This window comes from Python bivittatus, unplaced genomic scaffold (assembly GCF_059951505.1).
Source record: "Python bivittatus isolate LINGU-HERP-01145 unplaced genomic scaffold, Pbiv_v1 ctg000080_np1212, whole genome shotgun sequence".
NCBI lineage: Eukaryota > Metazoa > Chordata > Lepidosauria > Squamata > Pythonidae > Python > Python bivittatus.
Window position 1 is genome coordinate 49,850,831 of NW_028277035.1, and position 26,414 is coordinate 49,877,244.

Sequence of the window (26,414 nt, forward strand, 5' to 3'; positions counted from 1 at the left end):
ACTTTACTTCCTCCCCTTTTCTTCTATCCTTTGACCCCACTCTATTGGCAAGGTTCAACCCCAGACCCCCAACGGGTAAATTGATCGGAGGCAGTAAGCAAAATTCCCACAGCAGGGAATACTTCAACCTTGGGGTTGCCTCCTAGGAGAAAGTGGGCAGGATTCCAGAGGGCTGATCCAGACACCGCCGCTGCCCGGAGGGTGGTTCTTGCTCTCCGAGCTTGGCTGCCCGCTCTCCTGCTGGCCCGCCGTGGGCAGCTCAGAGGCGGGCGGCTGCCGGGAAGTCCTTGGCTTGAAAACGGGCCGGGCTTCCCTCCGGCCTTTTCCTTCTCGGCTCTCTGGCTGTGGCAGTGTCGGCGCGAGGAGCTGGGTGGAGCCCTGCCTGTGCAGAACTTCGGGGGAGATGCGCGGCGGCGGCCACGGCGGCGGCGGCGGCGGCCAGCTGAAGAGCGAGGCGCGCTTGAGGGCGGGCGGGCGAGCCGGCTTCTGGAGCCTCCCCTAGGCAGCTGGAGCGCGGCCTCGGAAGGGCAGCGGGGCGCAGGGCAAGCCCTCTGAGTTTGGAAGAACTTGCGGCGGGGCCGGTAGTCCTGCCAGCCCGGGCAAAGGGAAAGCGGGAGCGTAGAGCAGGACGAGTGAGGGGCTATGCAGCGCGCGGGAGCCCTCTTCGCTGGCCTGGGAATTTGGTGGTGGCTCAGCTGGGATCTCGTTGTCGTCTGCGATGCTGCCAAGGGCCGCGTGCCTCGCCTTCGCCTCTCCTATAAAGGTAAATTGAGACTCGTCTGCACTTCCTTTTACCCTTTTCTGATTTTGCCTTCGGTAAGCCTTGGAATTAGGGCCTTGACGGTTCCATTTTGCAGATGGGGAACTGAGGCTGAGCAAGTGGAACTTGAGTGACTGCACACGCCAGAGGCAGCAGCGCGGCTGGCAAAGGTTTATAACGTCCGCTTGGTTCCCAAGGCCAAAACTGTCTTCACCTCTTCAGTCTGTGTTTCTGCATGTGTGTTTGTGTGAAATCCTTTGTAAATCTGTCTTTATACTTTTTATAACCTTTTTGATCTAATCTTGGTTCTTTCACTGCTGTTGTGCATTGATTAAATCTGGATGACAGAAGTGCGCACACATGATGTTTGGAGGGACTAGTAGCATTTTATCCCCTTTTGAAGCCAGGCTTCTTCATTCTGCACTTGCTAGGTTCATTACAAGCCCCTAAATCTCAAGGGAAATTCTTTGGCCTGAGATCCACATTCTTTAAAGGGGTGGGGGTTACTAAAATCCTTTGAATTGCTTTCAATTGTGACTCATTTTCTCCTGGGCACATTTATGCCATGGTTAGGGGCAAGTGAAGAAGAACAGTGAGATGAATAAGAAAGACATCTAAGGATGGCAAGCAAGAGATTTTGGCGTAGGGCTTGAGCATTTGTGCCAGTGTGGAGTGTGCTACAGATCAAGACTGCAAATGCTATGAGTTGAAATAGTGAGTGTTTAAGGCTTTTGCATGGGATTGAGGGGTAGGATTGAATTGCATGTAATTCAGAGATATCAGAATTACACAGTCTCTCTACATTTCTGCAAGGATGTTTTCTACTAATATACATACAATATAGTCAACCCAGCAAAAAAGCATGTCAAACATGCATACAAATCAGATAAGGTTGCCAACTGATCAAAAAGCAAAATCAGTCTGCCATGCCATGCCTTGATTCCCTTGACAGCAACTTGATGTATCAAAATCAACAACTGTGCTTTATTTTATCAGCATGCAGGCGAAAAACCAAATACTCTGTGCATTAGATTTTTGTAAAAGTTGGCAGCCCTGGAGGTAAATACCGATAGATTTCATTTGTCTTTCCTGAAACTTTACCATTAAAGGGTGAGGCGGGGGGGGGGGGGGGACCCTCTATGGGTACATTGGGAGTTTTGCTAATTTTCTTTCAGGTTGGGAGGTATAACAAGCACTCATAGAATTTTCTCTGACATGGCCCTGTGCAGAATGCCTGTAGTTCACACAGCCCCACCTACGGACAGGTTGATATTTATTAGGGTCTCTGTGCTAGCACCTCAGGAACAGGCAGGTGTGTTGGTAGCCTTCAGCTGAGTGGCATTTACCTGGGAAAAGCAGGCTTTTGGGAATAACCCACCCAATGAAGTCTTCAGCCCCAGGACAGTCTTTTTACCAGAAGTCACTGGGCAACTGACTTTCACTGAAGTTCCCTACAGTTTCCAGTTTTATTTTCCAACTTGCTTTTCTGCCTTCATATGTTATCTTCTGCAATGGGTTGTGCTATGATTTTATTGCTTTTACTGATTTGTGGAGAAGCTTTTATTGCTTTTGAATTGTTTAAAGCATTTTCCCTCACATGTCTGCTTATTGTTTAAGTAGTAATTAAAACAATACTTATTTCTTGTACCACCACCAAATAATATGGAGTTCCTTAATGGAAGCTATTGACTAACAGCAGTTCGCCAGTGAGAGAACACTCAAGACAACTAAGCCAATGGCTGTGCTTTCACCTATAAATGGTATTGTCTATGGCAAACATATTGGCTTTCTAAGACCTCAGGCAGTCCTGCATGGTCTGCACAATTCAGGGATTGAACCTGGGACCTTTTATATATGAAGTTGCTGGGCTATGTTCCTTCCAGCCTTCTGTCCTGATCTGGGTTCCCTAGAGCGGGTTGTAACAAGGACCACCTGTGTTATTTCAGCCATCAAGGCTGCATTTCTTTGGGCCAGAATGGAAGCAGGAGGATCATATCTGGAGAGGTAGTGTGAATGAGAACCGAGGGAGGAATGCTTCAGGCGTTTCTGACGCTTGTAAAGTTGTCTGAACTCTCAGTGGTGGGTCAGATGGACTGGATTAGATTACTTGCATCTACTCTGTCATTATGAATAATGGTCTGAGCCTAAGTGTCAGAACAATTGAGAGTGAACCTGGGAGCTTAGGTGCATTTTGCCTATTTAAAATGTCTGCTGTGAACATTTGTATATTGCTTCTTCTGTGGGATGTTAAGGAAACACTATTGGAATGTTGCATGTTTGATCCTTCACTTGCCAACTCCTGGAATGTTGTTTCTTGCCAGATGCCTACACTGCCCATCAGTAGGATAGTGATCAACTGACAGGGCTCTCTGTCTGTACTTGTCACGAACATTTTGGTGCTTCCTAGCATTGGGGATGCTTTTTGATCTCCTGATTTCATTACTCAAGATGCCATCTCTTAGGCTAGCCCTGAGTCCCATAATTCTTGGTCAACCCTTCAGCGGTTCGAGCCCAGCTCCGTGCAGCAGAGCGAGCTGCTGCTTCTTCCCCAGCTCCTGCCAACCCAGCAGCTCCAAAACTTACGTGAGTAGAGAAATGGGGACTCTCACCCCGGTGGGAGGAAAAACACTGGTGGCGCTTGCATGGGAGAAGGGAGCAGTTGCCAGTAGCGCGGAAGCCACGCACGCCCACAAAAGGTGCGAAGCAACGGAAACCCCGCCTCCTGAGCTCGCCAGCTGGGTTCTGCTCTAGGAAGGAGGCACTGGCAAACCACTTCTGAAACACCTTGCCTTGAAAACTGCAGGGACTCGTCCAGGCAGTCGCCGCAGAATTGGTCATGATTGAGTGTGGATAAAAAAAAAAAAAAGGTTGAGCTCAGGAGGATAGCCAGTGGATTGCTGCAGTTGATCTCAGTGGCTCTTCCAGAATAGCAAAGCACCTTTATTTTGTGAAGATGTCCTTCAGAGTTGGTGTGTAGCTCAAATACAAATATTAGAGAAAGTCGTCAGTGTCCAGTGAAGCCTCCGTTGTAATCGTTTGGTAAAATGTTAATATTGTTCAGAGAATTGGGAATGACGGCATAATAGTTAGTCCTTTTTGTCAATATTGGACTTAAAGGCTGAGGAGGGAGCTCTGGTGCTCTGTGACACTACAGTCTTGAGGGATTCCAAAATTTATACATTCCTTGAGTGATCCCTGGTTTTCTGCAAAACAGGAATGGGGGTGGGTGTTCTGAAGGCTACGCATAACGTTTTGGAGAGCTGAGGGCTACAAAGTGAGTGGAGCCACAACCTACATAAGCAGGGTTGTTTCAGGGGTGTTGTTTGGATTTTTCCTTCTTTGTGGTATGTTTAGTTTAGGGTTTACAGTATGTTAGTTTTCTTCTGTTTTGCATCTCAAAATGGAAATAAACTCAGCATGCCATTTTTAACAGTGATAATCAGATGGCTACAAAAAGGGCACCTGAGGGCCATACAGTGGGGACTTGGGGTCCCTGTAAGTCCCTGAGGCCTATCTTTGTTGTGGAACATGAAGGTTCTAAAGTGAAGAAGGTCAGTGGCAATAAGAAATCTAAGAAGCCACCCACCAGGGACAACAGTCTTGCATCATAGTGAAAAGCGGAAATTGCTCTTTTGGTGGCCTGCTGCTGCAGAAGCTAGTGGTAAAATTCAAGTGTGCTTCTCAGAGGAATAGTTGTTGGAGCTTCTATCTTTATGAGTCATTTTAAAGTTGAGACACACATTGCGCTGAGGTATTGCTGAAGTAGCTGCATCTGCATCTATTTAGACAAACAATTCACTTTCCAAACAAACGTTCTCTTCTTTGCTCTGAGATCCTACTCCATGCAAAAAGAAAGATTGCGGCCAGCAGACAAACAGGCTAAAGAAACCTCAACAGGCTAAAGGAAATAAGGAAAATCTGCTTTTAGGAGCAACTGTGGGAGTGCAGGAAATGTAAAACAGTAGAGTTGGGTTGGTGCTGGCTTAGATTGAATAGCTATGCAGATCTTCTCCGAAGGCAGATCTGGTCCTGGCTAAGGTCCATCTTGATGGGATGTTGTAGGCTATGATCTGAGAACCTCAAATTTGAGAAAGGGTATATTTATATAAAGGCTTAAGTGGAATTATTCAAGGAAGAACTCTGTGGGCTATCCATGCGCCTCCTTTGAGAAGGGAAAAAAAAGTTTGAGCTGCATTAAAGCAATAATGCAAGCAGCCACTTGTTGCTGTCAGTATATATTAGCTTTCTAGAAGCTTATACTGGGTAGCACAGTAAGGTGTGCTGCAATCACAGAAATAAATAAATCTGAACATGTTCAAGCCAGAAAATGTGTATGAGAATGGCCCTTTGTTCTGCACTGCTTTGAAAAAAATTCTTATAAAGAACTTTTCTCCCAGTTATTTATAGGCTGCATTCCCAAAACATGGTAAACCAGGCCAGTGTTTCATCTGAACCCCAATTAGTTTAGTCAGCTAGGAGGAAGGTTGTTTACCCTCTTGTTACCCACAATCGGTTCTTGCATATGGCCCACTACACATGGCTCACAGACTCATCCAAAAGAGAGAATTAACCCTGAGCTTGTGAGAGGCAGGGTGAAATTGGGACAGAAGGTTTTATTTCATCCCACCTCACCCATGGTAACCTCAACCTCAGTCAATTCTCTGATTTTTATTTTTCTTTAATCATATAAGGAAAACCTTACATAGTTACCATCTCAAAAAGAGGTCTAGAATGCTAAGATAGCTGATTCTGATATAACTGGGCTACTCGGTGGTTCCTTCACTTCTCTGGCACCAAATCATTAGTGAGGCTTTATGCACCCACATGAATAGCTACCAAAACAATAACCAGAGCTATTACTGAAAACAGAACCACAAATTATTCCAGTGATAGTCAAGGCACTTGGAACAGAGCCTAAAAATGTGCATGAGTAGCTTAACTTCACAATGGGCATGGAATGCCAGGGGCAGGCTTCCTGATCTGTTACAGTGAATACACACAATAGTCTCATGTTTAAGGTGCCATGAATTGCTTGATGGCACCTTAAACACTCCAAAGTAAGAATGGTTGGTTCTGTAGGCATTCCAATGAAAGAACATTCTACAGTATAGCAAACCACAGAGCTCACAAGTATCCAATGCTGAGTTGTAGCCTGCATTGGGTGATTTTTAAAAAAATGCTGTCTTTCCCTTTCCCTGTCATTAAGATTATGGTTAGATAATGTCTGTGTCTCCTAATTGGTTTTGAAATGGGAAGCAGAGAGGAGGCAGCTGTAGGACACTGTCATCTCCTCTGTCACCGCTGTCCTGCATTATGAACCCAGCTTAGTACAGCTTTCAGAAAGAAGAAATGGTAGTACAGTACACATATAGGTCCATTTACCTTAGGCATGCACAGCACACACACACACACACGTGTAAGCCATTTCATTGCAAAGGCATGTCTTTGGCAATCTGTCTTTTGGATTGTTGATAATAGTATGCCTATGTTTTTTTAAAAAGTCACCTTTGTAAGCCATCTTGTATTACTTCATGCTTTTTCACCGACTGCTGGGTGGCCTTCTGATTCCTGGAAGTAACCGTGCCTGTCCCAGAGCTGCATCTCTTACTTGGTACCATGAACAGCCGGAAAATTCCAAGAATTGCCAGTCTTCCCAAACTGGTGGATTGGGGTGGGGGAGAGGGGGAGCTTCCTGAGGCCTTGAGTGCCAGTTGAGCTAAATTCTGAATCTCTCCAGAGATTGTGCAATGGGTCAGGTAGGCCTACATCAACCCCACTCTGAAACAATGGTTGGAGAGGGCTGGTGTTTGGAGATAGCGCTGTGTTGGCTGCTGTTGACCATGCCTGGTGTTCAGAAGGACCTCCCTCCCCATTTTTCTTTTCAAAGAAGCAGGACCAAACATCCTTTTTCTCTATTGATACACTGAAGTGTCTTGCTTGCTTCTCGCCCTTGCTGCTTCCTTTCTTGTGTTGTTTATTTTTAAACAGCTCACCCTTTCATGTGGCAGTTTATTTGTCAAGTAGGGGACTCTGATGGTCTGGCTCCTGGTTCTCTGATCCAATCACACACATAGACTATATGAAAACAGACACGGAAGACTTGGGCCTGGGAAAAATATAATGAATGCTGAATTTGCTTGTGTACATCTTCCTTGCAGCGTAAGCCTCCCTAATATAATAGGTGTCTAACTCTGTATATCTAAATTTCTTCTTTTTCAGTTGTATGGCTTAAAAACTTTTAAAAAATAAGCTACCATTTGAGCTTATTCTGGTGTAGAATAAGAGGATGAATTTGTTGGAAACCTAAAGATTAAAAAATAAATACATAAATGTACAGATGTCATTTGAGGAAGTGACTCATTCTTTTCCAATTTCAGATTCCCCATCCCTACCTGAAAACATGGTTTATGATTACCAACTAAATTTTATTTATGGGTGAGTAAGCAAAGCTATAACTGCACAACAACACTGTGCAGAACCAAGTGGGGAGAACCAAGTACCAGATTCAGGAACATGAGAGCCACGCTGTCAAGATACCTAGGGCTATGACAGTGGGACTGCAAAAATCTGGAGGACCTGTACATGGCAGCAGGAATACAGAAATGCTTTTTGTTATCCACCTTTTGGTGGCACAAATCTGGTAACCCAGTTGTGAAGACCTGGCTCTTCCCCCAGGCACTGAGACTGGGTTCTTGTTGGGTTGATGGCTCAGGAATGGATATGGTTTGTTTAATGAACAGGAGTAATAATGTGATTTTCAGGGGTCTCAACTTGCTTTTTAATGAATCTGTACAGTTGGTTTGCTTTTATTTCTGTTTGCTGCCAGACTTCCTTGGGTAGATAGGTGGCCATATAAATTTATTACACAAACAAACCCTAAGATCACATTCCCAGCTGCATTTGAGACCTAGCTGGAAACAGCCTCAGAATAAGAGAAGTGGCAGAAAATAAGGAATTGGCTTTAGGAGTCACTGAATGGTTGATTATGATTGGATGGGGGTAGACAGAGAGGATAAAAGGCTCCATGAGTGAGACTGAAGAGGTACCAAGTTGGAGAAAGCTGCTCCTTTCCTGAGGAGTTTTTGTGAGCAGTTCCCAGGAGAGATCAGGTTGGCTCGATCCCATCCCCAGTTCTAAAGAATGTTTTGTTTCGTCTTTTACTCTTTGTAATTTTCTTGCCTTCCTGGTTTAGATTAGTTTAAGGGCCCTGGTGGGCAGAAAAGTAATTTATGAATATAAATATTTTGAATGAATAAATAAAGCCTGCATGTTGTTTTCCATTGCCTAGGATCAGCTACGTTTCCTTTACTGTATACTACATATAAGAAATACTACATATTATACTACATATAAGAAAGCAAGGTTGTGGTCTTTTTGTTACAGAGTACTTTTGTCTGCATTTCACTCCCTCTCTAATATTGTAAAGACAATGAAATCATGACTTGGAATGCTTAAGCATCCTGTGTGTATGTCAGTAGACTGCACGTGCCTCCTAGTTGGTGGGATGCAACGATGTATTGGTCTGCAAGGTAGCGTCAAGATCAGAGATTCTACTGGGCTTCAGTTGTGCTTGAAGTATACTAATCAATAGGTGCCAAAAAGATTATTCCTTACCATTAAAAAGGAATTCCTTACTGTTAGAAAGGAATTCTGTATGTGACATGAGTATCTCACTATCTTATTAAAAAGTGTTATGTGAAAGCTTCAATTAACCAAAACCATGAGGGATGGTGTCGGTCAATCTCTGTGGGGCCAAGTGTTGATGGCTGTGGCATCATTTGTGGGATCCAATATGCTTTGATTTGCTTGTCCCTGTTCATCAACATGAAGCTACTGGGAAAGGTCACTCATCAGTTTGGGGTGAGATACCGTTAATATGCTGATAATAGCCTTTTTATCTTGGGCTGAGCTGTGGAGATGCTGTGGAAGTCTTGAATGGGTGTTTGGAGGCTGCTTAGATCTGGGTGAGATGAAGCAGGTTGAAACTGAACCCAAGCATGATGGAGTTGCTGTTTCTGTTGAAGGTCTCCATTGTCTCCAATGATAACTTTTAATTTTGGGGTAATATTTGTTTTTTAAAAGGAAAAGAAGAAAGAGAAAAAAGGTAGATACATAGAATTTGCAAAATAGCAATATTACACAGAAAAGTTTTCAGAGCAGTATAAGATAAAATTGGGGGACACGGTGGCACAGCGGCTTAATGACGCTGAAAGTTGCCGGCCAGAAATGGTCGACGCTTCAGCGGTTCGAGTCCAGTCTTCGCGTTAAACAGGGTGAGCTCCTGTTTCCTCCCCAGTTCCTGTCAACCCAACAGGTCGAAAACTCATGTGAGTAGATAAATGGGGACTCTCACTCCGGTGGGAGGAAAAATGCTGGCGGCGTCTTGCAAAAAGGAATTGGGAGCAGTTGCCGGTAAGCGCGAAAAACCGTGTGCGCCCGAGAAGGGCGCGAAGCAACGGAAACCCCGCCTCCTGTGCCCACCAGCTGGGCTCTGCTCTAGGAAGGAGGCTCTGGCAAACCACTTCCGAAAAACAGTTGCCTTGAAAACTGCAAGGACTCGTCCAAGCAGTCACTGCAGGGTCAGCAATGACTGAGCGCAGATAAAAAAAAAAAAGAAAGATAAAATTAGAAGAAACTACAAACTATTACATCTCACTTTTATCCTTATGTGTCAATTTGGATTAGAATAAATATAAAATAATTTATGATAGTTTAACACTTTAGCATTTTAAAGTGTTAAACTGTCATAAACAACATTTATACTGTTATATGTAATAATAAATATATGGTTGTATTTAATTCTCATTAAAACAAATTTTAAATTAGCTAAGACATCTATATAATAAACATAAACAATCTTAACTAAACAGTTTAGAACCTTTATTTTAAGAGAACCCAAACCTTGGATGTCTCAGGAAGCCTTCTGTAGAATTGTACTCCATAAACAGTTTCCAGATTAAATTGAAACAAACATCAGTCTTGTTTTCAGTATGACGTTATTCTGGAGATAGTTGCACACTCCCACAGTTTAAGTTGCCATCCCTCTAATGAAGGAATAAGATGTGATTTCCAGTAAAAAGCATAAAGTATCCTGGGGACAGTTTCCATATATAAAATCAGCTCAGTGTATTTTATAGCCATGCAGTATAACGTTTAGTAATACTTAACAGAAAAATAACTGGTATAAAAAGAAAGTCAACCCTTAGAGTTTGTTGCATCCTGCAGTAAATCATCTGCAGAATAGTTGAACTATATGTGGTATTGCCATCAGATCTGGTAGAACATTCCAATTTTTTCCAGTTCCAGAAATTTTTAACAATGATCACTGGGATAATTTATCACCAGAAGAACGTTTTGTAGCTATTTGCTTACAGTGTATTACTCACAGTGAATCTGATGCTTGTCTTACATTAATACTTTCATTGTTACATGTCATTTTATTGTTTAAGTTCTGCCCGTCTCTATTTGATTGTGTAATCTTTAACTAGCTTGGTCTCTGAATCATATTTCAGTAGCAACTTACGTATATAAGTTCAGCAAGTGTTCTGTTTTTGTAGGATAAGTATTTCAAATTCAGTCAAGTCTCTGAGCATGTCAGCTTGCTTTTGTAATTCCTTCTGGACTATACGGCTCATTTGAAATACTGAAAGCATGGAAGCACTTTTGACCATTCTAAGGAGAGAATCTTGAACAATTTTATTTTTGCAGGCTGTCAGAGTTTTCTCTCCAGTGATCAAATTTTTTAGCCTACCCCTCTACATGAAAATATATATTTGATCTTTTATTCTTTTTTAATATTTATCCTATACATTTAATAAGCTGCTTTGAACAGAGTGATTTCTTATACTTGTCATGCTTCTTTTCATATTAGTCCAAAGATATTTCTGTAGATGTTCTGTGAGTCCTGTTCCTTTCCTAATCTGAATCTAAAGTTTAAATCTGAAGTTTAATTCATGGTTGTTTATTTAACCAGATGAAATTATTTATTATTCTTTGCCACTCATTCAGCAACTTGTCATCAATGTTTATTGGAATCATTTGGAACAAGAAACTAACCCTTGGAAGAATGTTCATTTTTACTGTTAATATTCTTCCTAACCAAGATGAGTTCAGCTTTTTTCATTTAAGAATGTCCATTATACTCTTTCAGATTTGCAAATTATTTTTGAATACATATTATTTCTAGCAAAGTAAATTCCTAATTAATTAATTGATTTAATAATAATATTAAACCCTGCTATTTTCTTAGGAATTATTGTTCCTCTTTGGAGAATTTCCATGCAGTCATCTGTGTCTTATTGTTGTGGATTCAAGTTCGTGATCCTGTACTATATTGTTGTATATAATTCCATGATCAACTCTAGAGAATCCCTTGGATGAGTAACTATAACATAATCAGTGTACAGTTTGAACTTATATTTTTGACTTGCCATTTTAATTCTGAAAATTTTACTATCCTGTCAAATCTTCCTTGCTATTGTTTCTAATGCCAATAGAAACAGAAAGGAAGGAGAGCAACCTTGTCTTGTCCTTTATGTGATAAAGCATGTTTTTGATTTAGTTCCACTTACTATCATCTTTGCTGTTTGTTCCTGATAAGACTTTGAATCCATGATAAAAGTTTTGAGCCGGAGTTCATCTTCTTCACCACCAAAAGCATAAAAGACAATTCCAAATGATGAAAAGCTTTTCTTCCTGGACTTGCAGCTTTTGCTTGAGAGGTAGGTGGAGGCTGTATTCAGGTGAGCCTTCATCCATCTGTGGCTGTGCAGCTGTTGCAGCCTGACCTGGAGCAGAGGGCTCTTGCCCCAGTAACCTGTGGCCGTGTTGCATCATCACCATCTATTTGGATTCTGCAAAGTGTCTTACATGTAGCTGCCTTTGAAGGCCACTCAGAAACTACAATTAGTATCAAATGTGGTAGCCCAGATATTAGCAAGTTAGAGCCATTAATTATAGCCACACAACACCTGTGTGTTTTGCAGTTGCTGCATTGGTTACTAATAAGTTTTCAGGTGCAATTCAAAGTGCTGGTTTTGACCTATAAAGCCATTTATACTTACAGGACCTCCTTCTCCACTCAGAATTGGCCCACTGAACTCATCCAGTACTGATTTGCTTCTAAAATTTCCACAGGTGAAGGGATGGGGTTCACAGGCAGCATTTTTCAGTTGCAGTCCCCGTATTACAGAACAGCTTCCCCATTGGATATTAGGCTGGCACCCTTATTGTTGGTCTTCCAGAAGCTGTTACTCTAGAGGACCTTTGGGGAATGAATGGTCATCATTCTGCCTATTGTAATATGGTAGCATTCTGTTTTTATTTTATGTTTTGATTATGTTTTTGTGTTTTTTATTATGTAAACTGCCTTGAATTGTTTTCTGAGTCCAGAGGTGCATAAACACAATAAATAAATGTCAAAGATTGCACCTTGGAATGTATGCTGAGTAAATGACAAAGGGAATGAATTAACCAATGCAATGAGAGAAAGAAAATTAGAATTTGTGTGTGAAAGTAACAGAAAGGGGAAGGAAGCAATACATCTAAATGAACTTGGTCTGATCTGCAGAGTAGAGTTCATGAATACACCAATGAAGATGATGGTGCAGATATAATTATGAAGGAAAGGGCTGAAATATATATCAGCAAGTCAGCATTGGTGATATCTAGATTTTGGTGAGTACCTATGCAAGAAGGAATTAATACAATAGATTAGTGATAGTTCATGTTACACTCCAGTGAATGGTGATAATAAGAAGTAGAAATTTGTTTTGGGGAAACTTGTGCAAAGTGTCCTATTTCAGGTTGATCATGCACACACCAACTTGATTTGCAAATAGTTTACTACCAAGAACCAAGCAGTCACAGACAAAGGCAGGCAGAGAGCCAGCATCTATGCTCCAAAAATGTATATAGGAAAGCAAGGTTTTGCCTGAGGGTTGGATAGTTAGAGTTCAGTGCAGAGTCAAAACCAAGCACAGGTTCAGAGAGGGAAATGCACTCTGCAACAGTTCAAAAGTCCAGTCACCAAGGAGGTTAATCAGCCAATTCAGGATGCAAAGCCGCAATCATGGATCCCAGGTTGACATGGCTGTTCCCAACAAGAGGCTGTCCACTGACAGCTGCTAAAATATAGCCCAGTTGCAAGTGTGTCTTAGTTATGGGTATTCCCACCTTTGCTTCTTGAGGAGCTGAGCAATGTCCTCAAGCTGGGTGTTCTGCTGGGGTTGGGTCCCTCATCAGCTGATTTTTTCCACACTTGCTTCTGCTGCTTGCTTGCTGAGACAGTGTCAGCAATTAATTGCTGACCGAATCATGACAATCTGCTGAATCAGGCCCCTCCATCTCTGACTCCTCTTGGGGAGATCATCACACAGAGTTCTGAATGAATGTGACTTAAGGGAAAAAGTCTTTCTGTGAGTAACATTAATGAATGCATTGGATCAAGATGTGAAACGAAAGAAAGATGGAAAAGTGACTGGTAAATATATCCTTACAAAACAGTGTATTCATTTTCAGTATGTGGTTAAGTCTATTCATATGTACATATGGCAAAAGAATGAATATCAGTCTAAAAGTATGATTAATTTGATTGATTATGATAAAAGATTGAGAGAATTAGTGAAGGACACAAGGGGGATGAGAGGATCCTTTGCTTTTTCTTACTTTGTCTTTTGTTTGACATCCTGTTTCTAAAACCTTTTCTGGGCTTTGCATTACACCAGTGGCATCTGCAGGGTGGCAGGGTGGGGACAGGCAAGATGAAGGACGGGGTCTTGTAGCCCAAGAACCAGCCCTTTTGCCTGTATGTGCAACACTGATGCACGTACCGAAGGGGCAAGGTTTGGATTGCAACACTATGTCCGTCGTCTTGCCTGTTTTGACCATCCCCCCGACGCTGCTGCATAATGTGGCTTACCCCAAAAGAGAACAGCTTGACGTGTATGTGTGTAGGTATGGAATGCTAAAACAAATATTTCACAGAATATAAGTTGTTAGACATATAATCAGTGGCCAGTGGCCAGAATCTACTCCCCAAGGCAACTCGCTGCTATTTAAAGAAATGCAATATATTTGCATTCTACCATTTCCTTAAGAAACTTAAGATTTTATAGTGACTAGGTAGTGCTTTGGATTCGGTCTCCAAAAGGGGTTTCCAAGCGCACAGACACACAACTGTAGCGGCTGTCTGTAGCCTCTTACAGCAGCCACACCTGTTCCCGCAGTTGTGGATCTGCCCTCTGCAGCTGCCTTGTGATCCCGAGGAAGCTGGTGGTGTGGGAGACTGGTGCTATGTTTGCACTCCCATGCCCTCCGAAGCACCTTTTAGCGATTAGAATAGCTGCACAGCCCTAGTGCTGATCATTTCATCTGTGCAATAAGTTTTGTAAGATAGGTTAGGCTGAAAGGCAGCAGATCGTTGAATAAGCATCATGGTTGGTTTGAACCTGTAGCTCTGAGGTCCAGTTCCATCCATTTCATTTCATGATACTCAGAAAATGGCTGAGTATTACCTGAAAAGGCACCATGGTATGAATACCCAGGAGAACTGGTTATGTACCTAGGCTGGATACAGTCCACCACCTTATGCCCACATTTTCAAGTGTGTAGTGTATCATGAGATCAAAGAGAAATGAATGGTGGAAAATAGACTGATTTGATTCATGCATTTCATTAAGCCATGGTTTGTTTAGTGTTTATGCCACAAAAGGCTGGGTTAGCATATAATGTGTTCATTACTTTAACACAGCCCCCATTCATGAGTTTAAAGTTAACCTGACCAATTGATGAACCAGTGTGGATGGTTCATCACAAGCAATCTGTCACTTAATAAAAATCCTTTATCCTGATTCTAGCCCCCAGTGATCAAGCTGAATGTCATTATTGAACCAATATTTTCACATTCTTTTTGATTACAGAGCCCTTTCTCTCTCTTCCTTTTATAAGTCTGAGTGTTCCAGTTACAGGCACTCCAGTGTTTGCAACACTGAAGCACTTAATGGGGAGGACAAGGAAGTTTTATGCTTTCAGTGTCAATAATTTCACGCTATTCTTTCCTTGAACTTTATACCACAAGGGGTTCTGCGTGGGGGAGAAAGGAGGTTGAGCACAGCCCTTTCTCTGCTGGGCTGGAGCACAGTCTCTGCAGGAATGAAAAGGAACGTTAAGTCACATTGACGCATTGTTGTAGAAAAAAGAACTGTTTGAGACAGGTACTGCCAGCTTTGGTTTTTCTAATGTAAAGGTAGGGTATACACTAGCCTTTGCCAGACAGGGAATTTTTAAAAAGCAAGGTGTTAAAAATGGCAATTAATTTTTTTTAATTCCATGTGTATTATTTATTAATATTTACATTTCTGATTGAAGGGCAAAAACAAAATAACAGCAGTGATGAAAATCCCACCCAAACTCCAAATCTTCTCCAAAGTTATTTTTAATTGTTCCAAATCTAAGAATGCTGTCCTGACAATACCACAGTGCTTTGCAGGGACTTGGCTTTATCAGGAGTGGCACAAAATTAAATCTAGCTGCTAAAGAAGCAGAATAAGTGTGGCACTTCCATGATACTCATTTTCAGTCAAGTCTTTGGCTGCTGTCTGCAGAGGCTGCTGCTAAATGTATGGAATGTGATATGTCCCACAGAAGACCAAGAGCATCTTAAATATGAACTGCTGCCCTGTTCTCAGCATGAACATAATGGATGAAACCTTCATGTTCGAGACATTAGCATAGTGTATACATCTTTCCGGTGGTGGTGGTAGTGGAGAATTCAAACTTTTAACAACTTTAAAAAAGGGATGTTTTGGGGAGAACAGTGACCCTCCAGAAAACAAGTTTCCAAGATGTCAAGTTAAAGGAAAGGGGCTGTAGCCTAGTTGTAGAGCCCATGTGTAGGACTCAGGTCTTAGATTTAATTCCAGGCATCTCTGGGTAGACTTGGAAAAAAACTCTTGTGTGAAATCATGGAAAGTAGTTGATCAATGGTATCGATCAAAATTAGTGGAAATCAAGCTGTACCTAATCCAGTTTTGCCCTTCCAAGAATAACAATAGCTGCAGAATGCATTTTTTAATGTTGTGGACTTCCTCAGTGGAAAAACAAAATTGAAAAATGGTCTCCAAGGGATGGAATGCATTGTTTTCAGAGAAGAGGTTGGTTTACCAATTCCATGAGTTTCCATTCTCAGACTATATGGGGCCCTTGTTTGGCAATCTCCATCCTGTCAGCAGCAGATAGATCAGTTTATAGCCATGGTTTTAGATGAAAAGGAACTGTTGAAGCACAGCCAGGTTTTCATCTTTTCCCAAAGTACCATAGTGACACAATAATGCAGTGGGGAGAGGGGTTGCATGAGGTCTTGACAAAAGCCAAGGAGAAATTTTACAGACGGCATTCATCATCATCATCATCATCATCATCATCATCATCATCATCATCAAGGACTAGAAGAAGCAGCTCTTTGCTTAGCAGCTGAATCTGGGCGAATAGATGTGTGTGTGGAGGTGTCTTTTTGTGTAACTGCTTGCCTTTGTGAGGAGAAACTGTCAACACAGATTCTAGGGTCTCCTTGATTACTGGTAAATTGGGTGATGAAAAAGGAGGCCACTATTTTGACAACAGTAAATGTGAGAGAAAAATTGTTGAAAGTCCAGGCTTTAGATACAAAGGGAAACTTCGTCTCTCTGCTGAAAAATAGATAGTTGTGGACTTGCTCCTAGGATGCTGCTTCAGTCAATCAAGATTTGAATGAAGCATGTGGACATGTTTGATGATACCTTCATGTCCACAAGCTGCTTAGGTAGAGAACTGATGAAAAATAAGTAGATGACAAGTGCTCTTTAACCTTTTTCATATCTCAGGAATCATGCCTTCGGTAAGGTTATTGTTTTCTACTATGGACAGAGATATGAAGAGCATAGTGTGTCCTTGCACATCCTATTTTCTTCTGGCAAACATGGAGCTGAGGTAACCAGAATGGCACCATTCATGCACAAGACAATAGTTTGAATACATCTGGGGAAGCTGAAGGTTTGCAAAATTAGAAAATTCTTTACAAAGGAAAAAAACCTTAAATTCTGGGCCAGTGAGAAAAGAGTGTGTTCAGGGGCCAGGAAATGGTGGCTGCAAAGTTTTTGTTTTATGATGTCATATGTAAAGCTGGGAGGATAAATGAAATTGTTTTTGAGTAATGATTCTGCCCTCGATTAGTAGAGGAGACCAGTAGATAAAAGGAAAAGTTACTTGTTTAAGATAGGCAGCCATATCAATTCTCAAAATAAAATAAAATAAAAAAGTTATTCAGCAACAATAGTTGGATATGTCCTGCAGGAGCAGACACCAGCATTGGTTTCAATACTTAAATATATGCATAGCACTACGTGTCCATTTCTCATTGGTACTAGGCCAGTGTTGTCCAAACTTGGCCACTTTAAGATGAGTGGACTTCAACTCCCAGAATTCCCCAGCCAGCCTGGCTGGGGAATTCTGGGAATTGAAGTCCACTCATCTTAAAGTGGCCAAGTTTGGACAACACTGTACTAGGCACTTTGTTGCCTGCATGATCTTTTAAAATGTTGACTGGCCACTTCTCCATCCTAGAATATCCTGATATGTGTACTAATTTATTATCTCGGTTTCTTTGTATGTGATCTATCCATTTAGAGATAATGGAGAGAGACCTTTATTTTCCATACAGACCACAGTATCCTGAAAGCAGGCAGAGCTGACTGGCTGTCATGCTAGAATAGGGACAAGGCAACTCCTGACACAGCCACAAAGAGTAGCTGCAGCCTTTACAGGAGGTCCTGTTGTCACCTGTGTTGGTATTTTGGATTGTGGATTGTAGTGATGTGCAAGGATGTTTTCTTGGCAGAGATTATAGGCATGTTCTTCAAAATTTGTATTTTTATGTTGGCTTTCCCCAACCACAAATGTTGCCAACCATTCTGGAATTTATAACAATGAGATGTGCTGAAATAATAATAACAATAACAAAAGTAGTAGTAGTAGTAGTAGTAGTAGTAGTAGTAAGAGGGTGTCAGTCTTTTCAGATGCCAGGCATTAATATTTTTTAAAGGACTAAAATTGCACAAGATCATCAAATCAAACAAGATGTTTGGGCAAGAATGCTGAGATTTTGCAGTCTTGTGAGATTGTTTTGAAAATAATTGTTATCTTTGGGTTCTGCAGATACCTTCTCAGGGTGCCATGCTGCTGACTTCTTCAGAAAATGATGTCTCCTGAGTCCTTACAAGAAGGAACCATCTTATCTAGAATTCATATAGCTGTATTACATGGAAGGATACAGGAATGTTAATGAAGAATAGTAAAGATTAAAGGTGCTATGAGAAATAAAGGCATGAAAATGGTATTTGGTAGAGAAAAGCTCCTGCTGGAGAAGTGAAAGGAATTTGCAGTAACTTGACAACAGAAGAACATTTATGCATAAATAATATTTCAAAAAGTCCAGAGCCCTGGTGCATGGTTGCATTGAAGTTTTTGATTAGAAATGAATCATTTCACTAAAGATAGCATAGTATAGTTTATAATACTCCATAATGTTGCAAAATCCTTCATTCTTTTGCCTCAGGAGAATGAATTTTGGTGAGGTCTGAAGGGGGCTGGGCATAATCACTGAGCAGTCACAGTCAGAGCTGACCCACAGCCATTCTTCTCTTCCTTGTGCCATTAATCTCTTTTGATATGGCCACAATGCTTAAGCAAGGAAAAATCCTGCTGGATTAATACAAATATAAAAGCTCTCCGGGGGCTTTTATATTTTTGCTGGGGGAAGTTTTCTGAAACAACAAAAGGCTGAGAGCCTGTTCCCAGTGCTATTCTGAAGCAGGAAAATATTATTTTTGTTTAATTACAGCAAAAGAAATAGCTTCTTTTAAAGTGGCCACTTCTGGCACTTACATTGCTGAAAGGCCTTCCACAAGAATAGATAAGATGGCAACTGTATATTAGGGAGTAGGTGAGATACCTTATTTAGATGGCCATCTTAGGTAGTGAAGGCCTCATGAAAATGTGAGGTGTGCAAGAAATGTCAATTTGTTGCAAGAGCCAGCTAGGCAATTTTCTGATTAATTGGCATTGCGCTGACAGGTTTGGGTTTCTAAGCAAGCAAACCACAGTTTTCTTCTTGCTGGAATGATGTCAGTTTCCCCATCGCTCCCTTTCCTGCCATCTGGTGTTATCCCTGCCAATACTGTTTCATGTGAAAGATGGTGCAATCTATGAATATGCCTCTTAGATAATACAGTGGTACCTCGGGTCACAAACTTAATTCGTTCTGCGACTCTGGTCACGACCCGAATTGGTCGCGACCCAAATCATTTTTTCCCATTAGGTTCAATGTAAATACGGTTAATCTGTTCTGACCCCTCCGAATTTGGTCGCCAACCGATTTTGGTCACGTCCCGAATCAAATTTTCCCATAAGGTTCAATGTAATTACGGTTAATCCGTTCTGAACCATATGTATTTTTTTTTAAAACCACAAAAATATGACACAAAGTACAGTACAGTACAGTACGAAGAGAGAGAACACTAACCTTGCTTGAGGCGTGGAGGACAGGAAGGCGGGTCGGGAGGCGGTTATTGCTTGGAGGGAGAGTCCCCCTCCCTACAGGAAGCCACGACCACGTGTCACGGCAGGGAAAATGGCCGCAGATCCTGTTCGTCACCCGATGCGGAGTTCGCGGACGGAAGCAAAATTTTGCGAACGGTGCTGTTCGTGACCCGAATTGGTCGTGAACAGAAGCGTTCGTGACCCGAGGTACCACTGTATTCTGTGGCATGGTTGATACATGTTACAATTATTTTCTTCTATCCCCCTATGGGAATTTGGGGTGAGGGACTTTGAAAATTATCTTTTAAATGAGGTTCCATCTCCACTTCACAGTCACAGTCTGATGACTGACGATCCCCTTTACTTTCAGCTGGGTTGGTTCCTCTTTTCTTTCTTCTGGAGAGCCGTGCAAGAGGGCTTTTTTGTTTTGTTTTTTGTATTATGTACATGTACATGTATTATGTATTTTGTATTATGTACATGCTGGCATGTATTACTAAAAGGTAATACATGCCAGCAAGACGGGTCACTTTCCAAAGCAAGCCTTTGCTGTGTGGATTGCGTAATGAACTGTGGAGGAATTCTGGGAAGGTTGCATTAGTAGCAAAAGACGATTGGAAAGTATGTTTAATAACATTATAAAGTGCCTTAAAAGAAACAGTACAGGAGCTTCCAAAGTAGGTTTTTAGTATGGCATTGCAGCGTTTCCTTCATTTACATGTAAAGAGGCATCCTTAGGTTTTCATTATCTAATTGTTCTCCTCCTAGTTTTCATTCACCGTCTTCCATTTTTTTCTCATTCTGTAGAACAGTGTTTCTCAACCTCAGCAACTTGAAGATGTGTGGACGTCAACTCCCAGAATTCCCCAGCCAGCTGGCTAGAGAATTCTGGGAGTTGAAGTCCACATATGAAGCTGCTGAGGTTGAGAAACACTGCTATAAAAAATAGAATGATTTTTGTAAACAATTGAACAGTAGCACAAATTCTATACATATGGATGCTATTTTTCAATCTAGGTATGAAATCTTGAAGCAAAAGTCATCTCATTTAATTCCAGCTGAGCTGAAAGTTCTACTGGGAACTTCTCTGGTACTTTTGTGAGAAATAGGAAGGGGATGAAAACCAAAACACCATAATCTTTGTTATGATAAAGACACGCTTAATAAAAAAATGCGAACAAAATAATTTATTTTATTTTATTTTATTTTATTTTATTTTATTTTATTTTATTTAAGTATGGTTGCATACCAAAAAAGCATCCAGCATAAAACTCTTGTTCATAACAGAAACTAAGCATAACTGGATTTTGTTCAGACACAATGACTGCTAACAGCAATTGCTATAGCACAGAATATAGCCACTTTTTCAGAAGCTTTGGAATAGTGATCATTAAGTGGGAGGGCACAAGAAAATGATATAGATTTGGGAACAATGTGGAGTGAAAGGAAGTTCATTCTAGCAGAGGTGGGAAAATGTTACTGGTAGCTCTTTTCAGTTTCAGTTTTGCATTGTGTTGTTTTATTATCACTATAAGCTGCCTTGAAAATATTTTCCCCTTAAAGGAGAATTAATATATATAGGCCAATGTTTCACAACCTTGGGAACTTTAAGATGTGTGGACTTCAACTCCCAGAATTTCCTAGCCAGCCATGCTGGCTGGAGAATTCTGGGAGTTGAAGTCCACACAACTTAAAGTTCCCAACGTTGAGAAACACTGATATAGGCTATTTAAAAGAATTACAAAACATCTTTTTTAAAAAATGAATTAATGCAGTTATATTCAAACCAGCATCCAGTACTGTTCTGCTGGGACCCTGCTTTCCTTTGAAATTTCATTGTTCATCCTTGGGTAGTTCTGCTTCCTTTATGATAGTTCTGGATGGTTACGTTCAGGGATTTGGTTGGAAACGGAATAGAAAATCAAGGCATGGAAAACTATTTCTCATGTTATACCCTTCATGTGTGTTTGTGGGTGTTCTGTGGGAATCCATGGGAATGAGGAGGAAGGGCAAAGGTCTGCTCCTCTTATGAAACAGCTGCAAGACCCTAATGCTGGGCCACTGCTCTTTAATAACAATCTTTCATTCACCGGAGTGCGTAAGGAAGGAGACAAGGTGCCATCTGCCCAGCAGGAGAAATGAGGTTTGGTCAGGCGGGTGGCAGCTGTTGGCCAGTAGTTTCCCTGGGAATGCCTGGAACCAGCTCAGAGAAAAAGTGTCAGTCTTGACTCTGAATTTCTATTTTGGCAGTGGGAACTGTAATTTTCACAGTGGGAAATATGTTGCTGATTGGCTGAATTTGGAGTTAATTCCATATTAGAGGAAGTGCCCAAGGGGACATGGCTGAAACTCTCGATACAGAGGAAATCATGATGATTCCCTAATGTGCCTGCTTGATTGTCTGCTGATTGCTAGAGAGCACTGTTTGCTCTTTCTTTCTTTCTTTCTTTCTTTCTTTCTTTCTTTCTTTCTTTCTTTCTTTCTTTCTTTCTTTCTTTCTTTCTTTCTTTTTTGCATGCTGCTGTCTTTTAACACAAGGATAATGTACAGATTTGGGGATCTGTGTGCCATTGGGTATGCATATGTTGCATGACATAGAAACTGAAGCCCTGTTTATGCAAAAACTGCCCAGAGTTGTTTTAAAGATGGCAGCTATACAAATGCAATAAATAAATAAATAAATAAAAATGAATGAATGAATGAAAAATGTTTGTTTTTTATGATGCAATTAAAAATGCCTTTAAAATCTTCATATGCCTTAATAAAACCTGCATTGGGTCTTTTATCTTGAAAGGTTGATCAGCAGCAGTTTTACCCCATCTGCTCATCCTTATCCTATGAAATTCAAGAGGGCAACTTGTTTCTCCACTTTTTATCTAACAGACGGGTTATGTAGGTTAAGGTTTTTTCCCCCCTTTATTCAATTTGAAAAAAGTGCACCTCTCAAATATATCAATACATGTAATCTGAACTGACAAAGTAATAGGTACAAATACAATATATGATTCCTAAATTTTACCAGAGAAAATTGATTGATAATTGACATGTCCATCATGCAAAAGTGATTCTGGGTGGCTACAAAATTTAAAAACTGTACAACCAGTGAAATAAAAACAATAACTGAAGACAAGACAAACATACTATGGCAATCAAGGAAACTAATTCACCTGGGCGCAACATGCCTGGGAAAATAGCCAGGTCTTAATGGCTTTCCAAAAGGCCAACAGGGTTGGGGTTAAGCTAATGTTGGGTGGGATAGGGTTCCAGAGGGCAGATGTTGTGACAGAAAAGGCATGCTTCCTGGGTCCCACAAGTTGGCATTCTCTAATCAATGGCACCTGGAGCATGCTCCCCTTGCCAGATCTGATCGGATGGGTGGAGACAATTGCAGAAGTTGCTCCCTCAAATAACCCTGCCACGCCATGGTCTTTATAGGTGACAACCAGCACCTTAAATTGTACCCAGAGCCTATAGGGAGCCAACACAGCTTGTAAAGCAAAGGTGAAACATGGGCATATCTAAATACACCAATATTTGCTGGCACTGCCACATTCTGAACCAACTGCAGCTTTTGGGTATTCTTCAAGGGCAGCCCCATGTAGAACATATTGCAGTAGTCCACACAGGTAGTGATCAAAGCATGTGTGACCATGCACAGAGTCTCCTGGTCCAAGAAGGGGTGCAACTGACATACAACACAAAACTGTGCAAAAGCCTTCCATGCCATTTCTGCCACCAGCTTCTCAACCAGAAGTCCTTCTGAACTTCCATATTGTGCATTAGTTCTGTCTGGGGTAATGCAATGCCATGCAGAACTAAAGATGCCAAATCCTGGACAGCAGGAGGCTGTAACACACAGTCTCTCAGTCTTGCTAGGATTGAGCTGAAGCCTCTTCTCCCTCATCCAGACTTTCATAGCCTCCAGATACCCAGCAGATCTTCCACAGAATCACTTGGTCAGCCTGGGGCAGAGATGCACAACTGAGTATCATCAACATACTGATGATACCTCACCTAGCAGCTTCATGTAGATGTTAAATAGAACATCAATACCCACTGGAACTGACCCTGAAGAAAGGAGGAGAACCACCACAAGACTGAGCCTCTAACTCCTAACCTTGGAGTTGGTCCAGAAGGATACTATGATTGATGGTATTGAAAGCCTATGAGAGATCAAGAACAGCAAAGATGGATACATTCCATCTTGCTTCCTCTAGAGATCATCTACAAGTGTGATCATTGCTGTCTCAGTCCCTTACCCAGGCCTGACCCTGACTGAAAGGAGTACAGATAATCTGCTTCTTCCAGGGCTCTCTAAAGCTCAGCAACCCTCCCTAAAAAGAGAAGGTTTGAGAGGGGACAAAATTTGTCCAAAGCTGTTGGCTCTAGGGATAGCTTCTTGGTGTGTGTGGGGGATGGACACCACCTTCTTAAGCATGGTGGATTAAGGGTAGAGAAGTAATGCTGCTTTGCTGCCTTTACAACCATGAGCTAGGCCTTCGTGCTTGATCAAATAAATCCCTTGTCTTCCAGCAGTGCTCTAGGCATCTCTTTCCCTGCTTTATCTCTCTGAACTCTTCTGCAAACCAGAGGGAGCCCCAAGATCCGTGGGGAGGCTGCATAGATGCAATCCAATCTAGAGCCCCAGACATCCTCTCACTATATGTGACATCCAAGGCTTCAGTTGGCCTGTGTACCAAACAGAACATCCCCAAGTTCTCTCTGTAACCCTACTGGGTCCATCAGGCACCTAGGACTGGACCAGCCAAATAGCTCCTGGCTCTCTGTGGTAGGAAGCAGCCCCAGCACACCCCAAGATGATCAAAAAGTGACCTGACCATGATGGGGGAGCACTGATAACCTCCCCCTATTCCAGATGATGCTGCCACTGCCCTGAAAGGAAGACCTGATCCAAAGTGTGACTATCAGTATGTATTGGCTCCTCAGTGACCTGGGTTACATCCATGGCTGTCATGTTACGGTGTTGAATTCCTGAGCTACCTCTGACTCTGTCCCCAGAGAGGGCAGATTAAAGTCCTCCTCTTCACTAGATGTGTACAAACACTAGATAGACAACTCTCTGTTGTGAATCCTTGAATTTGGATTCCTGTATTACAGCAGTGAGTTGGATTTGATGGCCTAAATGTCTCCTTCTCCTTCTATGATTCTATCCAAATTTTGAGGAATATCATCTTTGGTTCTTCCTTTCCATTGTAATATTAAAGGCCTGTTTAAATCTCTGTCTGTCATGTCCAGTGTTTCTGTGGTTTAATCTACTTGCACTACACATTCTCACATGAACAAGTTCCATAGGAAGATGACCACCAGCTATATACATTAGAGCTTTAGTTATTGCACCGAGGCACTGATTACAGGTAGTCCTTGACCTACGATCATTCAGTCAGCAACCATTCCAAGCAACAAAGACGCTGAATGAATGGTGGTTATGACCGGTCCTCGGAGTTCTGGCCATCCCAGTGCCCCGTGGTAACAAGATCGTGATCTGGGCACTTGGCGACCTGTTCGCTCTTAATAATCGGTTGCCAAACACCCCGCAATCACATGATCACCATTTGCAACCTTCTCTGCTGGCTTCCCCAGAAAGTCAATGGGGAAGCTGGCAGGGAAGGTTGCAAGTCGCTGCAGTAAGTCTCTCCCACCCGGCCACCCTCCTCCAGTGTTTTTTTAAAAACTAAGAAATGCTATGATGATATCAGAAATCAGCCTTCCCTACTAGGTGCCTTCCTGATCAGTTGGACTTCATTTTCCAGATTTCCTGACTAATGCAGCCACTACTTGCAGCCTCTTATACTGTGATAAATAACACACATGCCAGTTCTAGACTTCTGGGAACAAAATAGAATTAAATTACTAAAGATGAGTTTTATAATCAACTTGAAAGGAACTTCCTGGTGAAAAAACTCATTTTGTGGGTGTTATCATCTTATGAGAGGGAAATTCAGTGGCCATAAAGGCAGAAGGCCCTTCTACTGTACCTAGCAGATTTACATCTGTGCTACACCTGGAAACAGAGCAATAACTATCTTTTTAGATTAGCTGATGACTAGGGTCTGCTAGCTCAACATTATAAATTTTTGTTATAAATGTAGGAGCAGCATGCCTGATTTTTCTCCCCAGAGGAAGTGGAAAGAGCAAAGCTGGAACATGAGTCCATCGCCTGTCTGTAGGTAACATGGTAGGTAAGAAGTACCAAATGCTGTAGGGAGTGCAGTTATCTCTCTGATGGGGAAAGGCTACCTCCACTGTTAAGGTTATAATGGAAATATATAACTGCCAAACTGTCTTCTCTTTCTCTCTCTCTCCATATTTTAAATAATGAACACAACATTTGCAGCGAGAAGTAAAAGAAGTGGGAGATGTACTGTATATGAATCCTTAACATTATCTTATCCCCAAACCTATCATGACCTGGCTCTGCAGGAACTCCTGTGGTATAGAAATTTGTTAAATAAATAAAAACCATCAGTTAAGTTGCCCCCTTCAAGCTGCTTTTCTTCCCTCGGGAACAAAGGAGATGGTCACCTGTTTGCTTAGGGGCTGCAACAATCTCACGTGGAGTGGATTTGGGTAGCACGCAACCAGTCCTGCCATAAAGCTTCCCCCAGATATCCTATTCTTCCACAATGTTATTTGTAACTGATACAGGGCAGGCTGTGAGGGTGGTTTTCCTAATAGTCTCTCACAATCCCGTGCTGTTGGCCATGCTGGTTCAGGCTGGTGGAAGTTGAACTCAAAAACATCTAGAGGGCACAAGGTTGCTTACTCTGGCCCTAAGTACTTGACTGATATTAATTGGTGGGCACTAAGTATATGAGATGATCTTCTGATAATTGGGAATTCTAGACCAGTATCGCAGATGTGATACCCACCATCCTTTGGAAAGCTGGCATCCATTCAGTTGAAGAGTAAAGAGAAGGAGAGAGAAGGCAGTTGCAGTTGGGAACATCAATTTGTAATTCAGAACAAGCCCATTTCGGGTGTTATTTACGGAGAAACAAAGTTTCTGTGTGAGGAGGAGTTGGCATCTTGCTAACAGGTCCAATCTCTGAAGGAAGGCTCT

General features: G+C 41.8%; 1 protein-coding gene across 1 annotated transcript in view; it reads left to right on the forward strand.

Moving 5' to 3' along the window:
• The first annotated feature begins 259 nt into the window (after nt 1–259).
• SEMA3G (semaphorin 3G) overlaps nt 260–26,414 on the forward strand; it is a 109,335-nt gene continuing 83,180 nt past the window's right edge. Inside the window, exon 1 of the mRNA XM_088134038.1 lies at nt 260–763. Coding sequence (XP_087990164.1) covers nt 643–763 — 121 coding nt within the window. The 5' untranslated portion in view covers nt 260–642. The remainder of the gene's footprint in view (nt 764–26,414) is intronic.